This window comes from Spermophilus citellus (genome assembly GCF_964194105.1).
Source record: "Spermophilus citellus genome assembly, chromosome: X".
Lineage (NCBI taxonomy): Eukaryota > Metazoa > Chordata > Mammalia > Rodentia > Sciuridae > Spermophilus > Spermophilus citellus.
In genome coordinates this window covers 104,955,851-104,973,940 of record NC_138190.1, presented here as the reverse complement: position 1 = coordinate 104,973,940, position 18,090 = coordinate 104,955,851, and the positions used below count along the sequence as shown (strand labels likewise).

Here is an 18,090-nt window from a genome sequence, read left to right as displayed (position 1 = left end):
CCAGGATTCTTACAGTAGGAAAAAAAGTATTTTTTTATTTCCTAAGTGGAAGTTATTTAGTTGTGAATTTGAATATGAAATACAAATGTGAAATCATTACACATTTTGTCTTAATTGACCAACCAACTAACAACCAATCAATCAGAGCAGCATATTTTCTAGTTCTGTCCACTGCAAAGGCTTAGAGATAATAACTAGGCTAGTATAAATGAGTACACATAATGCCCAATCTTTAGTCTCTTAAGTATGAGAGCTCTGTGGAGAAATGTCTGATTCCATTTCTGGGTAAAAAATAATCAAGATAAGCCTGGAAAATATGATGTCAAACAAGACAGCAAACAAGCAAACAAAAAAAGAAAACCAACTATGGAACATTACTAAGGTCATATTAGAAGCACTCATAAGGGCTGTGGTTGTAACTCAGTGGTAGAGTGCTTGCCTAGCATGTGTGAGGCACTGTGTTTGATCCTCAGCACCACATAAAAATAAATAAATAAAATAAAGGTATTGTGTCCATCTATAATTAAAAATATCTCAAAAAGCACTCAAGCAAAAATGAATGGTTTCCTAATTCATCAAAGATGGAATAATGTGAGAAACAATGAGGGTGGTAACTGCAATAGGAAATAAAAATTCAGTATGTTTAAATTCATGAGTTTATAATATTAAAAACACCAAAATAACAATGACAACTGGTCACCTTTGGAAGATGCTAGAGATCCAACTCATTACTTTGAAAACTGATAGAGTGAAGTGTCAAGCATTTAGCTCATCTTTACAAATAGAACTAAATAATGGGTAACCAAATAATAGATGAAAGGAAGTTTCTTCTTAAAGAGCTTTTCAGCTAATAAATAAGGAATGATAGAATTAAGATATGAATATTTTGCAACAATTCATGAATTAACAGACCTAAACGTTTATCATCAATAGTTGATAACATTATAAAGAAACAATCAAACTTTATGAGTCTAGCAAAATGGCAGAATAGGTATCTCAAAGTTTCTGACACTTAACAGAAATATTGAAAAGCAAGCAGAAAATATCAGTACTCACTGCCAGAAATCTGGAAAACAGTCAAAGGTTTAGAGCAACCAAGTGAACACTAAATCAGGAAAAAGGGAATTTAACAATAGTAAAAGTTTTGTGGCATTTTTTCCCTATCCTGATCATTGAATCCAGAGCCTTTTGACATTTTGGCATTTTTTATTTGCCCTTGCTCCACCCATTTCCTGGCATGGCTGCAGTCTTGAAGAGGGTAACTCGCTGATGGGACTCAAAAATTATTATGTAGTCATGTTCTAACCTGCCCAGGGTGTACCTGAAGTCTCTGTTTCATCTAACATGGAAATGAACCAGCTGAAAAAGCAGTGGATATGGCTTGAAAACATTGTAAATTGGACAAACAACCTGCAGACACAAGGGACAGAAGATTATGGTTTAGACATAAAATCAACTGCCTAAGACCATGGAGGAAAAGCCAAACAGAAACTTTTGTTGGGAAATTGGTGCATTCAAAGCCATCCTGGGGAATTAAAAAATCCAAGGACAGGCCCAGTACAAGGTACACAGTCAGAAAAGACCTAAGATATTAAGGTATTAACTCAGGCTACTCCTTAGGTCAGTGCAAGTCTAGCTAAGTTTGACAGAGGACCCAGGCACAGAACCAATCTGCAAAGACTGGGAGAGGTAGTATTTCATTTTAGTTTCTACTGTTCAAAGAACTGTCTGTAAGAACAATAGCTGAAAATAAGCTAAGAAACAGAGTTCTGTGGCCACACACAACAAGTAATAGTCTGCAAAATTTGGGATAAGTTATTAGACAATGGGATGACAACAGCTTTTAATAATAACCTCCCCCAGCAAACCCTGAGAAAGGGAATCATCTGATTTCCATAGTTACCAAATTGTAATATTTGAATGTCTGGTTTTCAATGAGAAATGAAAAGCATACAAGGAATTAGGAAAGTAAAGTGCAAAGGAAAAACAACAACAACAACAACAACAACAACAAAAGCAGTCATAGAGGAAGCCCAGATACTGGACTTGCAAGACAAAAACTTTAAAACAGGTATTTAAATATGTTCAAAGAGCTAAAAGAAAACAGACATAGTTCTAAAATAAACCAGAAAAAACAATGCATGAACAAATGTGAATATCAATAAAGAAAAAAAAACATAAAAGGAAGTGAATAAAAAGTCCGATATTAAAAAAAACTGAAAAACAAAAATTCATTTGAGGGTTTCAACAGTATTTTTGAACAGACAAAAGAATAAGCAGAAAACCTGAAGGTCAACTGGAATCATCTAATCTGAGAAGAAAGAAAAAAGAATGAAGAAGAATAAACAGAGCATAGGGGACTGGTGGGGCAACATCAAGCTGCCTGACATTCACACTGTAGGAGTTAAAATAGGAGAAGAGAAAAAGATGTAGAAAGTCATTATTTCTTCAAATAATGACTCAAAACTTCTCAAATTTCAAAAGACATATGAATCAACACTTCCAGAAAACTCCAACTAGGATAAACTCAAGGAGACCTAAAATGATTCAGATTATAATGTAATTGTCAAAAGACAAAGAAACACGGAAACAGCAAAAGAGAAGCAATTTGTCAAGTGCAAGAGTCTCAATGTGTTTAACAGCAGATTTCTCATCAGTTACCAGAGGGCCAAAAGGCAATGAGATGATATTTTCAGAGTTCTGAAAAAAAGTTAAATAAGGATTCTATATGTAGCAAAACTTCCTTTCAAAAATGAGGAAGAAATTGAGATGTTTTAAGATGAACAGCAGCTGAGGGAATTTGTTACCATTCCACTTATCCTGCAAGAAGTGCTAAAGTTAGAGTCCTTCAGATTGAAATAAAGGATACTAGGCAGTAAACTGAAGTTAAATGATGAAATAAATATAAAATTAACATTTTCATATTTTACTTTGTAACTCTACTTTTTATTTTCTATATGAAAACAAACATGTATAAAACCTAACTATAAATATATGTTATAGGGCATAGAATGTGTAAATACAATCTGTGCTGACAACAACATAAACTGTGCAGGGTAGGGAGAGCTGTACAGGAGGAGCACAGTCCTATGCTATTGGAATTAAGTTGCTATAAATTCAAACTACATTGTTATAAACTTAGAATGTTATAGTTAATCCTCAGAGCAACCACAAATGAAACAGGCTGCTCTCTCCCTCTCTTTGTAGGTTCTATAATAGTAGATTCATTCAACATTGGATTGAAAATATCTGAAAAACAATTGCATCTGTATCGAACATGTACAGACTTTTCTCCTTGATATTGTTCTCTATATAATACTGCATAATAACTATTCACTTAGATATCATAAGTGATATATAAATGATTTAAAGTATATGGGAAGATGTGTGAAGGTTATATGCAAAATCTACTTATTATATAAAACTTGAGCATCTGAAAATTTTGGTATCTGTCCTGGCCTCAATCCCTTGATCAGTCTATTTCCAGTTTCTGGAGTATAAATTCTTTCATGTGTTACATCTGATCACATTGCTTTAAAGTAGTACATTTCCTTGGGAAGTTTATATTTTTTTAACCACAATTAATTTTCTGTAGTTATTTTCCATGGAAGTTGAAAGCACCCTAGCTTATAAGAACTCCCTTCAAGGAAGTTTCACATTTAACCCTTGTCAATACCTTAAGATCATAATATCACTGATTCTGGACCAGATATCAAAAGATAATTCCTTATCTAAATGGTCCTCACCAGTTGAGTCATGTGAATTATGACCACACTTCCAGGCTGTATAGATCTGATATTCTAATTTATCACTGGTGACTTTCCCCTACCTAGTACCCAGGGAATATGGGAAGCTCTTCAATAATTCCCTACACTAAGAGGCATAATTTCTCTGGCTTCCATAACTTCCCAATTTTATATTGGTTCTTCTTCACATGAAGGAGGCCTGTGGTCTGGAATCTCCTTTCCATGTATTGATTATACTTTAGCTCATGAAAATTAAGGACTTTATTTAGTTCTGAAATGCCCATGAGCAGTTTTAGTTTTGGTTCCTATTCATTACTAGATTTAAATTATATTTGTGTTGCTTTTATGTTTTTTCCATTCTTATTTTGGACTTGGTTATATATTTGTATTATAATGTTTTCTCCTTTGTTTTACATATTTTTTTGGAGGGGGTAGCCAGATACCAGATCCTTTTGTGGCTTTTTGATCTGCCAGAATTAGCTAGAAGTCAATCTTTTCTTTTATTTTCAATCCAACAGAGTATTATTTAAGTTTCTTCTTTCTCTAGTCTAAAACTTAATCATTTATATTATTTTATTTCAGTCAGCACACAAATGGTAAACTTATAGGCTATTTTTTCAGAAAAAGTATGGAACAGGAGGGAAAAGATGAAATTAACTTACAATAATCACTGCCTTTTTTTTCCTTTTTTTTATTGGTTGTTCACAACATTACAAAGCTCTTGACATATCATATTTCATACATTAGAATCAAGTGGGTTATGAACTCCCATTTTTACCCCAAATACAGATTGCAGAATCGCATCGGTTACACATCCACATTTTTACATACTGCCATATTAGTGACTGTTGTATTCTGCTACCTTTCCTATCCTCTACTATCCCTCCTCCCCTCCCCTCCCATCTTCTCTCTCTACTGCCTATGAGATAAATAATATAAATACAAAATCTCAGCATAGAGCCTGGCACATGAATGTGCAATCAATGGCTGGTACTATTATTATATAAATTTGTAAAGTACCATGTTGTTTTCTGTAAGTAAAACAGAAGGGATAATTCAGAGATGTTAATGTAAAAGTTTTTATGAAGTGTGATCATCAGCTGACAAACAGAATTACAGGAATTTAGACAATTTCTTGGACATGTAGAAACAAACAAACAAACAAAAACCTAAAATCAATTATGGTTTTCTCCTTAATTTTTAGAATTTAGAATCCAGGTAAGATCCATTTTCTGAGAAACATTTTCTTTTTGAATCTCAAGTTATGCTTAGTTGTGAAAAATAGCCTTTTCTCCATGAGTTCTGAGGTTACTTAATTTATTTATTCACTAAAACCAACCAATTTATTAGTGAATAAATACATTAAATAGTAAGCATTATTTAGTGAACAGCCTGTCTAAAATATGACACATGAAATAAGAAAAAAATGTCATTAGCTAATGCATATAAATGTAACAGATAAGGCTAGTATTTAAACATTTTTACAATAGAATTGTTCAAAGTACCACAATTTCATATTATGTAACAATCAACAAACACCTTTATTGAAATATTTTGGAAAGGTTCATTGAGACTTCAAATTTAATGAGAGTATAGAATAAAATGACGGTGTTGCCTCTGTTTAGGTGGGAAATGAAAAAAAAAGAATAATACCAAAAAGAAGGATGGACATAAAATGCTAAAACATCTAAACCAGAGAGATGATCTGTTTCAAATAAGATCTTATACAGCGATCAACTCTCTGGACTAGATTTTTATAGTATTTTACTCTCATCTCACTTTTGTTGTTAATCTTAATTTTTTATATCACAGTAAATCCCACTTTCATGTGTAATTATAAAGTACTAATTTAAAAAAAATAAATAAATGGGAGACCAGAAGAGTAAAGGAAGGGGATCAGAGGAAAGAAGGAGGGGAGAGAAAGAAAAAGTACTGGGAAATGAAATGGAGCAAATTGTGATATATATGCATATTGAATAATCACAGTGAGCCCCACCACTCTGTAAAATTATAATGCACTAATAAAATATAATAAAAATAAAATAAATCCAAAGTCAATAGCAAAGAAAGGAAGTAAAACTTTTAAAATTCATTTATATTTATTCTCAATTAAAAATTAAACTTCACAATTAGTTATTCTTTGGTTAACTAAAAGAAGTATACTTGCAGGGCTATACTACCACCAAAGAAACCAATATTTGTTTGTATTTACTTTCACTTTTAAAAACATCACTACTATTAACCAATTTACTATGTCAAATAATTTGTACCCGATATAGATATTTGATACTAGGAAATTTTTAAAAAGGAATATGGACTACAAAGACAAATAAGAGTCACTTTGAAAATGAAAAAGTATATTCCACATGTAGAAAAACTGCTTTCATTTTGTATTGACACTGGTTACAGTCTAAGAGTGTACAAGAGCACCTCCAATTGGACAATAAGATACATGTTGCTAAATATAAATGGATTTCTTTTGTTAATAAGGAAAATATTTTACAGGCTTTTTGATGAACTCTAACTTATAATAAATGCCCCAATACTGGAGAACATTAACCAACATTGTTGGGCAATGTTCAAATAACATAACATTTAATTTCCTACCAAAGTCAATGGCACTAGACAGAATCATGTGCCAAAATTGCCAACTTAAGGAATTTTTTTACTTTCAGAAAGTTGCTATTTCTTGGAATGACACTCACTTAGGCATATAGTATACTATGAATATAGGTAGATTTATTAATATTTATTTTATTTGCAAGATCAACTCACAGAAATGGATAGGACCATGAATCCACACCAAAAATATGATGGTCATAGTCACAAGCAAGACTGATAAGATTTTGACTATTTCTTTCCTGTCTACCACACATGTGCTGCTTCCTGAGGGGATTAGCCTAACTTTCAACTCTGCTTTGTCAATATTTTCTGCTTCCTATTAGAGGTTAATGGAATCCCTCTCAAATAGCATTTCTGTTTAAGGTTTTGTTTTTTTCATATTTTATCATTTTAATACATGGTGGCTGTTCATATAGCCTAACTACTTGTTTTTAAAATCTCCCCCATAGATTTTGCTTTATGGGTCTGTGGTGTGATCCAGGTATTGGCATTTGTATAAGCTCTCCCCAGATGAGTTTCATGGGAAGTGAGAATTGAAAACCCCAGTTCTTGACTACCAGGAAATGAATGTGCTTACAATGATGCAGGGAATCCAAAATATGCATGATCTATATTAGGACCTTAAATGAATCACTGTTTATCTACAAATTCCATTTTCAGGGAAATAATAAAAAAAAAAGAATTTAATTCACATATCATTATACAAATTTATGGGGTACAATGGAGTGTTTTAATAAGTAATAATCAGATCAAGGTAATTGGCATATCTATCACCTCAAACATTTATCATTTGTGTTGAGTCATTAAAAATCTCTACTAGTTATTTTAAAATATACAATTAAATGTAAACCATACTTACATCACTGTTCCATGGACTATTAGAAGTTATTCCTCTTATCCTGTTGCAGGACTTTTGCACAGAGACATAGGACACCAGGGCATTGAGCAGGAAGCAATGTTTATCTGTGCCTACACAGACTCAGAGCATTCTTATTCAAAGGCTGAGCATTTAGTGTAAGGAGGCCTAGCTTTATATATTTTTGTTAGTTTCCTTTTATATACTAGTTCTTTGTTTCCCATATAAGGTAATGCACATCCTAGTTGGACATTTTATTTCTATACTATAGAGTACCAACAATGTTACAACTGAGTTGTGGAAGGCTCACATTGATACTGATGGCACCATGTTATCTTTCCTTTGTTCTGAGAAAATCTCTACAACATTTCTACTGCACCCCCTGTACCTGTTAGCCATTCTGTTTTTCACTCCTCTTTCCCAGCCGTAGTAACTACTATTATAATTATTTTAACTTTTGGGATGACACAAAGTTTATCAGTACTTTTGACAATGATCTAAGCTAAGATAAACCACTTATATTTTCCTAGTAGCAAGTATGACACAACAAGGCAGAATCAAATCAAACAGTAAGATACATATAATTGTTCCATATAAGTTTCATAAATAATAAAAATAAATAATAACAACATACGTTGGAAGAAGCTTGATGTGCCAGGCTTATTTCCTTTTGTTTGTGCCAAAACCTCTGGCTGAGGTACAGCAACTCTACAAAGAATCAAAATAAAATAAACAATAGTTTAAAAAAGTGACACAAATGGGAACAAAAAATCCTAGCGGTTCTATTCAAAATTTATTTCAATTCAATAAATGTAGAAAATATGCAGGTTGTTTCTTAAAGTAATGCGTTAAATATGAATGTGGATATAATTATGAAAATATCCATACATAATATCATTTAAATACTGAAATAAATTTAAATTTTCTTCTAAGGAGTATTCCATTTGAGGGAGCATTTGACTTTATTAAATTTCAAATAAAGATGAAAATATTTTCATTCTCATGTTTGCTTTGTTCAACAATTCTGAAAAACAACCTTGCCTGTTTCTGCAACTTTGTTTCATTGTGTTTTTAAAGACCCATGGTCCTTCAAACTTTTGTGCTTTTCTTTCCATATGGAAAAATCCTATACCCCTTTTGTCTTGTTAACTCCTATTTATCCTTCAATATTTAGCTCAGGCTTTAAGATGCCGCCTCTGATCTCTAGTCATGGCTAACTGCACCTTGTACATGCTGTTATAGTACAATGAATAGACTTCTAATATAGCATGCATTACACTGTATTGAAATTATAGGTTTATAAATCTATACCTTACATAAGATCAAGCTTTCTACAACAGTATAGACTTTGTTTTTGTATCTACCTCAATAACTATTCATTGAACTGAAATGAGTGAATGAAAAGGGAATCATCTTATTTTGAAGCTAAGGAGAATCATGCTTTTCTAAGGAAAATTTTACCTTATGAGCTTTTTTGCAATATTGCTGAGATTTTTCCAATTGTTGCATTTCCAAAATTAAAAGCATAAAGTGAAACAGAAATGTCATATTGTAAAATACCACATCACATTGCTCAACTTAATTAATCAACAGATTTATCTCCTATAATAGTATTATTAATTCTGCTAGTCAGTTATTAATGAACCAAAAAGAAGTAGTGTTAGTGAAGGAAGAAAGAATCATTTAACTATAAAAGTCTGCAAGTAAAAATATATTTTACAGTTGAGTTTAAAAATTTTTTCAGCTGTATGTAAAAAATAAATAAATAAAAAATATTTTTTAGCTAATGAAAACATGGTTATTTCTAGAAATTAGTAAACAAAAAACATAAACCCTAAGAGAAGTCTAAATAATTAAAAATAAATTATTAAATTGCACGTATTTTGAGATCCTTAAGCATAATGTACATATTTCTTTAAAAGGGTGATTATAACATGATTTTATTTCATCTGAAATAAATGAGGATAAAAAGTTTTCAAATTCTAATGTTGCCATTATATGGAATTTTAAAGAAGTGGTTGAAGAGATTCTCACTGGAATATATAATCATTCATCCCAAGAACTTGGTAAACAGTTAAATGTGAGAAGCGGTATCTGTGTATATCAACTGAAGAAACTGGAAAAAAGATGAAAACAAGAATAAAAGGATAACTGAGTATAAAAAGGGTAAACAAGGCTAAAAGAAGAGAAGATAAAGATGTATATGGTGCACAGTGGCAGAATATTATAAAAATTATGTCAGGGGCTCTAAATTACACTATAATCTTGCCTTTATTATCAACTTATTGACTTCAGATAAGAAATTTAGATCCTATAGTATGCCATTTCCTCATCCTATTTAACAGGATTATAGTTAGTATTATTGTAAACTTATAAATGATCTTTAATGCAATGAAATTAAAGGTATTTAATATATAAACATGCATAAATGCTATATTTTATCCTTTACGATCCTAAAATTCCTAATCTGTACAATTGAGATAATTATCTTGCTTCTCCCTCACAGGGAAGTTGAGGATCAAATGAGGTAATGTAACTGATCTTGCGTTGTCTATTGAAATGCTCTATATAATGAACTGAAGGAATGTTTTCAGTATCTTCTTCCTAAAAAAAAAAAAAAAAGCAGAAGACATTTCACATGTCTTTTTTTGTTAAGTTGCTAATATAAGCAAATTAGAAAGTTTATAATGATCAAAAATGTTATAATCAGTGTTTTTTTTTTCAGTGCTGGGGATTGAACCCAGGACTGCATGCATGCTAAAAAAGCACTTTACCACTGTGCTACATCCACAGCCCAGTCAGTAATCCTTAATTCAAATTAGCAAATGACTTCCAGGCAACAACCATTAAAAAAATCTTTCCTACAGTGTGTTTTCCTTAGGAGATGCTGAAAATGATTTTTAAGAGTTCACCTAACCTTGGTATGGTTCACTTTCTCTGTTTATAGAGTAAATATATTAAATAGAATTAAACAAAGAGGTTTCAATGACCCACTTATTATAATTTATTGGATTTTTACTATATTTTAAAATCTAACATAGAACACTCAGTAGCCCTTAAGTTGACTATCTATCATTAGAATTAAATTGTTGGTGGATATAAGCTCCTAAATACTGTTATGGTACCAATAGTTAATCTACATATTAGAGTTAACAGGTCATGATTTCAAATGGTCTGATTAATACATTCAAGAAAACAGGAAAAGATGGACAAAACAGATACAGAATCTCAACAGTAAATATTTAGAAAAAGACGCAAGTGGGCTTCTTAGAACCAAAAATCAGAATAGCTGAACTTAAGAACTGTGGTTATAGAACCATGGTAAAAGTTATATTTCGTATTTTTTTCTTGCACAGTTTCAAACATGTTTGGAATTTCTAAGTGATAGGAGTACCTTTTTATGCTAATGAGTTGACTCTAGTGTGTCCCTGGATAGTTTCAGGATTGGGGCTTGTCTCCAGAAAGACCAAGCAAGTAATCTGTGAGTTGGAGCACAGAGCTAGCTCAGACCTCCTGGGAAGGGAGGATAGATGGATATTTACTTCACTCACATAGTCAATGAATCAATTTATCATGCCTAGATAATTAAATACAAACAATACAAAACAAAAATCTGGGTAACAAGGCTTGATGGAGCTCTATGGTCTGTGAACACACTGATATGCCAATAGAACAACGTGCCTGTATTACATAAAGAAAGGGCACAGAAGCTCTATATTCCTTCACAGTCTGTGTCCTATGTGTTTTAAAATTTGGCTATTCCTTATCAGTCTTTATTAATAAAACAGTGATTGTTAAGTTCAGTGATTTCCTGAGTTCTGTGAATTGTCCTAGTACATTATCAAATCTCCGAGGTCTGAGGAACCCTTGAACTTATATGTAACAATTTTATAACAACAAGTACTACAATTTAGATGTGAACATTGAATTCTTTTGAAAAACAAAACTGCCAAGGAAATAGAACATATGAATATTCCAAAATCTACTAAAGGAATTGAATTTCTTTCCCCAGTGAAAACCTCAGACCCTAATGGCTTAACTAGAGTCCATCTGAACATTTGAGGAAGAAATAACACCAATATTACACATTCTCTTCCAGAGAATAATTATTCTTCCTATTATTTTTAATGTGGCCAGCATAAACTTGATTTATAGCCCTGACAAAAATATCATGAGTAAAAAATTTATAGACATTTTTATCATAAACGTGGGTACTAAAATGCTAACCAAACTATTGAAAAATCAAGTCCACTGATATATAACAAAGGCAATATATCATAAGCAAGTAAAATTATAAAAATGTGTAAATGATTTAATAGTCAAGAAATTAATGTGTGTAATTAACTACGTGACAAGAATAAATGGTAAAAATTAATAGATAAATAGAATCAGAATAAACATTTGGTAAAATTCATCTTAGAATTATTAGAAAATTTTAGCTTCTAGGATTGAAAGGGAATTTACTTTATCTTTTAAATTTATTCACCAAATTCCTACATGGTAAAATCTTGAGAAATTTGAGTTCAGAAATAAGACAAAGATGCTCTTTATCTTTGATCAATTATGTTCAATGTTGTACTAGAGGTTGTAAACAGTACAATAATTCAAGAAAAGGAAATAAAAGGCAAAATTATTAGAAAAGAAGAAATAAACTACTATCATTTGCTGATTACATGAAAATAAAAAAATCATTGAAAATCCACAATAATCCTAAAACTTTTAGAAATAATAAGTCAATCTATCAAGGTTGCTACTTGGTTTTTGGCACAGCTACTATAAAAGACTAGAGGTTGAAAAATCTTAAAATCTAAAATGATTCTGTAGTCTGCTTTATAATTATCTTTGTATTCCTGACACTTCAAAGAAACTGAAAATGTTGATCATCTACAATTTATAATAGTTGCACCTTACATAGGTAAGACCTGTGATTGAAAAATTGGTAAAACATGTAAGCTATAATATATTAAATTAAAATAAGATTCAAAATAATATAAACATATATTTTTTTTAAAAGTAGTACCTGCTTAAACTCTTTCAAATTAATCCATGCTGAGCATGGCCATATAAGATGGCACCTGCTATAAGTTAAATTGTGTTCATTCCCTCCAATTCATATGTTGAATTCCTAACCACTAATATCCCATATGTGATTTTATTTGGATATAGGGTTACTGCAAATGTAATTTAGTTGATTTAAGAAGAGAACATACTGCAATAGGTGGACGCCTAATTCTGTATGACTGATGTCCTTATAGAAAGCAGAAATTTGGATACAGACAAGCATACATGGAAAAGTCCATGTGGAGACAGAAATGATGCTTCTGTAAGCCAAAAGAAAGGACCAAAAGTTGCCAGAAAAATCACCTGAACAGATTATTTCTCACAATCCTCAGTAGAAACCAACACTACTAAAAACCTGACCTATGGCATTTAGCCTCTCAAACTGTAAGATAATACATTTCTGCCATTTAAGTCATCCAGTCTGTTGTATTCTGTTTTAGCAACCCTAGCAAATGAATACATATTTTAGTTCTGATAAGTGTAATTGCTGTTGTAACGAATACCTAAAAATGTGAAGGTAGCTTTAAATTAGATTTCAAGTGAAAGCTGAAAGAACTTTGAAGGGCATATAGAAAAGGCCTAGACTGCCTTAAAGAGACATTCATAGAAATATGAACTTTAAAGGAGGATTTTGCAAGGACTCAGAAAGAACTGCAGAGAGAAAGCTCCTGTCATCTTAGACAATACATATCTCATCACAAACAGAATGCAGTTAGAAATATGAATGCAAACTGTGCTTTTGGTGATGTTTCAGAGAGAAATAAGGAAAGTATTATTAGAAAGGTGAGCCTTATACTGTGTGGCAAAGGACTGGTTTAGATGGAATTTGGTTTAGATGGAATGTTGAACTTGTAAGTGATAAACCTATATATTTAGCTGAGGAGATTTTTTTAAAGCAATGTGTTGACATTATGGCCTTGTTTTTCCTTACTGTACATTAAAATATAAGAAGAGAAAAATCAGTTGAAAGGGAAATTGCCAAGTAAAAAGAATCCAGAATATGAAGATCTACAAAATCATCAGACTATCAATATTGAAAACAATGAGAAAGCTTGCTCTGTAGACCTCACTACAGGTGCATACAGAAAAACATTTGTTCAAGAGATTAGGCTTGTTACTTATGGATCCAATCAACCATCAAAGCAGAAAGGGCTGACAGACTACACTGAAAGGATCATATATAAAATGAGATGGAAAAAAATGCTATCAGACTTCTGGGATTCTATAGGCAGAAAATGAGCTTAGAGAGATATCTAGTTGCAAATAAGTGTTATTCTCCAAGAAAAGGGGAGAATGACCCTGAGGGTAGGGCTAAATCCTAGGTTCCAGAGAACAGGGCTAACTTTCCATTTCCATAGGGTGAAATCATAACCTTAATTCTAGACCAGGGGAACAGCATCCAGTGCTGAGGGAGTGGGGCTATCTTGGTGGGCATAAAGAACATAGCATCCAACTAGAGAGGATAATTCTGAAATCATAAAAATATAATGGAATTGTCTCTGCTAAATTTTGGAGTTGCTTGTGAACCATAATCCCTTTTGTCCTTCCAAATTCTCATTTCAGAATGGAAATGTCTATCCTATGCCTGTCCTATCATTACATTTTGGAGAGATAACTTGTCCATTTTCCCAGGTTTACAGATGGAGAATCTTTCCCTAGGATATAAATCACCCTGAGTCTCAACTATATGTGATTTAGATTTTTATACATATAAAAGTTATATATATGTAGCATAATATATAAACATATATGTAATGATAAATGACATATATAATGTATATGTGTACATATTACATATATTATGCATATATATTAAATGTCATATATAATATATATGCATAATATATTTAATATGTAATATCCAGAATATATAACGAACTGAAAAAACTTAACACCAAAAAACAATTCAATCAATAAATGGGCAAAAGAACTAAACAGATATTTCTCAATATCTGTTTATTAATATTATATATAATATTATATAACATATAATATATATAATCACACGCATATATATTTCATAAATTAATTAATTTTTCCAGTGCTGGGGACTGAATCCAGGACTTTGCACATGCCAGGAAAGCACTCTATCACTGAGCTAGATCCCAAGGCTTTTTTGTTTTATTCTGAGATATTTGTCTAAAACTTGTCTGGGCTAGACTTATACTTGTGATTCTCTTGCCTCAGCCTTCTGAATAGCTATGATTACAGGCATGAAACACTGAGCTCAGATTAGATAATATTTAGGTAAGATTCTGGACCAAAATTGATCTTGGTATGAGTTAAAAATTTGGATGATGTTATGATTGAGTGAATATATTTTGCATGAGAGAAGGACATGAAGTTTGGGGAACAAGCAGAAAGATTGTTAAGGATGGAATTGTGTCCCCCCACCACCAAATTTGTATGATGAACTCCTAATCCTCAGTACCTGAAAACATGACCTTATTTAGGAGTACGATTATTAAAGATGTGACTGGTTAAGTCAAGATGGACTCATACTGGAGGAGGGTGTGCTCCTAATCCAGCATGTCTCGTGTCCTGATAAAAAGGTGAAATTGAACAGACATGTACACAGGGAGAACACCATGTGACGATGAAGGTAGAGACTGATGTGATATTTATACAAGTTAAACAATTCCAAAGATTACCATCAAACCAGCAGAAGCTTGGAGGAAAGCATAAAATAGATTCTTAACCCTGTCAACACTTTGATCTTGATCTTGGATTCTAGCCACCAGAACAGTGACACAAAGGATTTCTATGTTTAAGCCACTTAGATGCAGTATTTTTGCTATGAAAGTTCTTGTAAATTAATAGGACTTTTAACACAATTGCTTACTTTACAGAATATATGTAAACAAAAAATCATTTGCTTTACATATACATACTTGATACAAGTGACTTACGGTTTAGCATATGGGCCCTGAAGAATTCTTCTTTTCTTGCTGGGACTCAAACTTGCAGATGTACTTTGAAAACACTGAGGACTCATAGGCCTGTCATCTTGATGCCATTTACCATCTCTTTCCTGCCTATGACTTTCTTCTCTAGCTGCTTGAGATGTTGAGGGTTGGTTATCATTCTAAAACCAACAATTTAGAGAGAACATTTTAAAAATAATTCATAAAACTATTAATCTTTTAGAAGAATTCAAATTATCTTTGTTTGCTGATGACACGATTCTATATTTAGAAGACCCATAAAACTTAAACAGAAGACTTCCAGACTGACAAATGAATTCAGCAAATTAACAGGATACAAAATAAAATACTTGGGAATCAATCTAACAAAATAGTTAAGAACTGCTACAATGAAAATTATATGACACTAAAGAAGGAAACTGAATCAGACCTTAGAAGATAGAAAAACCTCCCATGATCTTGGATAGGCAGAATTAATATTGATAAAATGGCCATACTACCAAAAGCAACATATAGATTCAATACAATTTCTATCAAAATACCAAAGTTATTCTTCACAGAACTAGAAAAACCAGTCCTTAAATTCATTCAGAAGAATAAAAGAACCAGAATAGTCAAAGCAATCCTGACCAAGTGATACAGGAAGCATCACAATACTTGATCTCAAATTATACTACAGAGCTATAGTAACAAAAATAGCATGGCACTGGCATCAAAATATACATGAAGACCACTGGAACAGAATAAAAGACACAGAGGCAAATTCACATGATAATTCATCTGATCCTTTACAAAGGTGGCAAAAACATACATTGGAGAAAAGAGCCTTTTTAACAAAAGGTGAGTGCTAGAAAAACTGGATATCTACATGTAGATGGATGAAACTAGATCTATACCTGTCATCCTGTATTAAAGTCAAATTAAAGTGGATCAAAGACTTAGGAATTAAACTAGAAATCTTACAAATGCTAGAAGAAAACACAGGAACAACACTCTTATCATATTGGTGAAGGCACTGACTTCATTAACGAGACTGAAAGCTCAAGACATAAAACCAAGAATCAATAAGTGGGATGCCATCAGATTAAAATGTTATTGCACAGTAAAGGAAATAATTAAGAATGTAAAGATAGAGCCTACAGAATAGCAGAAAATCTTTGCCAGATTCTTCTCCAACAAGGTATTAATATTCAGAATATATAAAGAACTGAAAAAAACTTAACACCAAAAAACTATTCAATCAATAAATGGGCAAAAGAACTAAACAGATATTTCTCAAAAGAAGAAACATAAAAGTCCAACAAATATATGAAAAAAGAAGTTCAACACCTCTAGCAATTAAGGGAATGCAAATAAAAACTACACTGAGATTTCATCTCACTCCAGTCTGAATGGCAAGTATTAAGAATAAAAATAATGAAAAATTCTGACAAGAATGTGGGGGGAAAATGTATATTCATATACATTGTTGGTAGGACTAAAAATTAGTACAACCACTCTGGAAAGCAGTAGGGAGATTCCTCAAGAACTAGGAATGGAACCACCATATCACCAAGCTATCTCAATGCTTGATATTTATCCAAAAGAACTAAAATCATCATATGATAGTGATATGGCTACATCAATGTGAATTGTGCCCATTCACAATAGCCAAATCAGCCCAGGTGCTGGTCTATAGATGAATTAATTAAGCAAATGTGGTATATATACACAGAAAAGTTTAACTCAGCCCTAAATAAGAATGAAATTATGGCATTTGCTAGTCAATAGATGGAAATTTGAGAATATTATGCTCAGCAAAATAGGCTAGACTCAGAAAATCAAGAGTTGAATGTTTTCTCTCATATGCAGAAGCTAGAGCAAAATAAGGAGAAAAAAGACATGGGTAGGATATCATAAAGATATAGGGAAAGTCAGTGCAGTAGAAGGAGATTGAGAGGGAGGGAGGAGAGATGGGAAGGGGAAAGAAATGCAGAATGAATTTAACACAATCATATTATGTACATATATAAGTATACCACAGGAAATTTCATCTTTATGTATGTGTAAAAAGCATCAATCAAATATAAATAAATAAATGAACAAAATGAAGATCAGCAGAATAGAGCAGGAGAATAGGGGGTGAAAAGAGGGAGGTAAAGCAGGGGAACAGGGACTAAATGAAGTAAATCAAATTTGATGCATGTATATGATTTTGTCAAAACGAACCCAACTACTATGTATAACTATAATACTCTAATAAAAATATTTCTCTCTTAAAATACTTTAATTTTAGTTTATCTGTGTTTTCATAATTTTAAGAGTTGGAAAAACTTGATATTCATGATAACTTGATAATTATGATTTTGCTTTTATGAAGATGATGAAATCTAATCTGTGTGCTATTAAATATTTTAAAGAGGAAGATAAAAGTCTTCTTAAGTAGTATATCTGAAAATTTTTGACTAAATAATTTTTCTTTGGTAGGGGGGATTGAAGGCAGAGGTGCTTTAACACTGAGCTACATCCTCAGTCCTTTTTATATTTTGAGACAGGGTCTTCCTAAATTTTTGAAGGTCTTGCTAAGTTGCTGAGGCTGGCCTCAAGCTTGCAATACTCTTGTCTCAGCCTCTAAAGTCCCTGTGATTATAGGTGTGTACTATGGTGCCTGGTCTAAATGCTTATTTATATATAAATAGCAATAACCATAGACACAGTTTTGAAAAGATAAAATCAAACTCAGGGGGAAAATTATTTTGTCTTGATTGTGCCTAAATTCCAGAACTGGCCTCTTTTACTATATCATTTATTTTACCAAAGTTATTGCTATCTCTTATAAAACCTAGGAAGTACTATCATGTCAGATACAGAGGTAAAAACTTTCTGTGGAAGACTTCTTGTA

The 18,090-nt window shown here is 32.0% G+C and overlaps 1 protein-coding gene across 3 annotated transcripts in view; it reads right to left on the bottom strand.

The window, feature by feature from the left end:
* Positions 1-18,090, bottom strand: part of RADX (RPA1 related single stranded DNA binding protein, X-linked) — a 65,238-nt gene that overhangs the window by 22,077 nt on the left and 25,071 nt on the right. For all 3 annotated transcript variants that reach the window (XM_081278179.1, XM_081278180.1, XM_081278181.1), the window contains 2 exons: positions 15,195-15,370; positions 7,859-7,932 (listed from right to left, as the gene is read on the bottom strand). In XM_081278179.1, the coding sequence (XP_081134305.1) occupies positions 7,859-7,932; positions 15,195-15,370 (250 nt within the window). The remainder of the gene's footprint in view (positions 1-7,858; positions 7,933-15,194; positions 15,371-18,090) is intronic.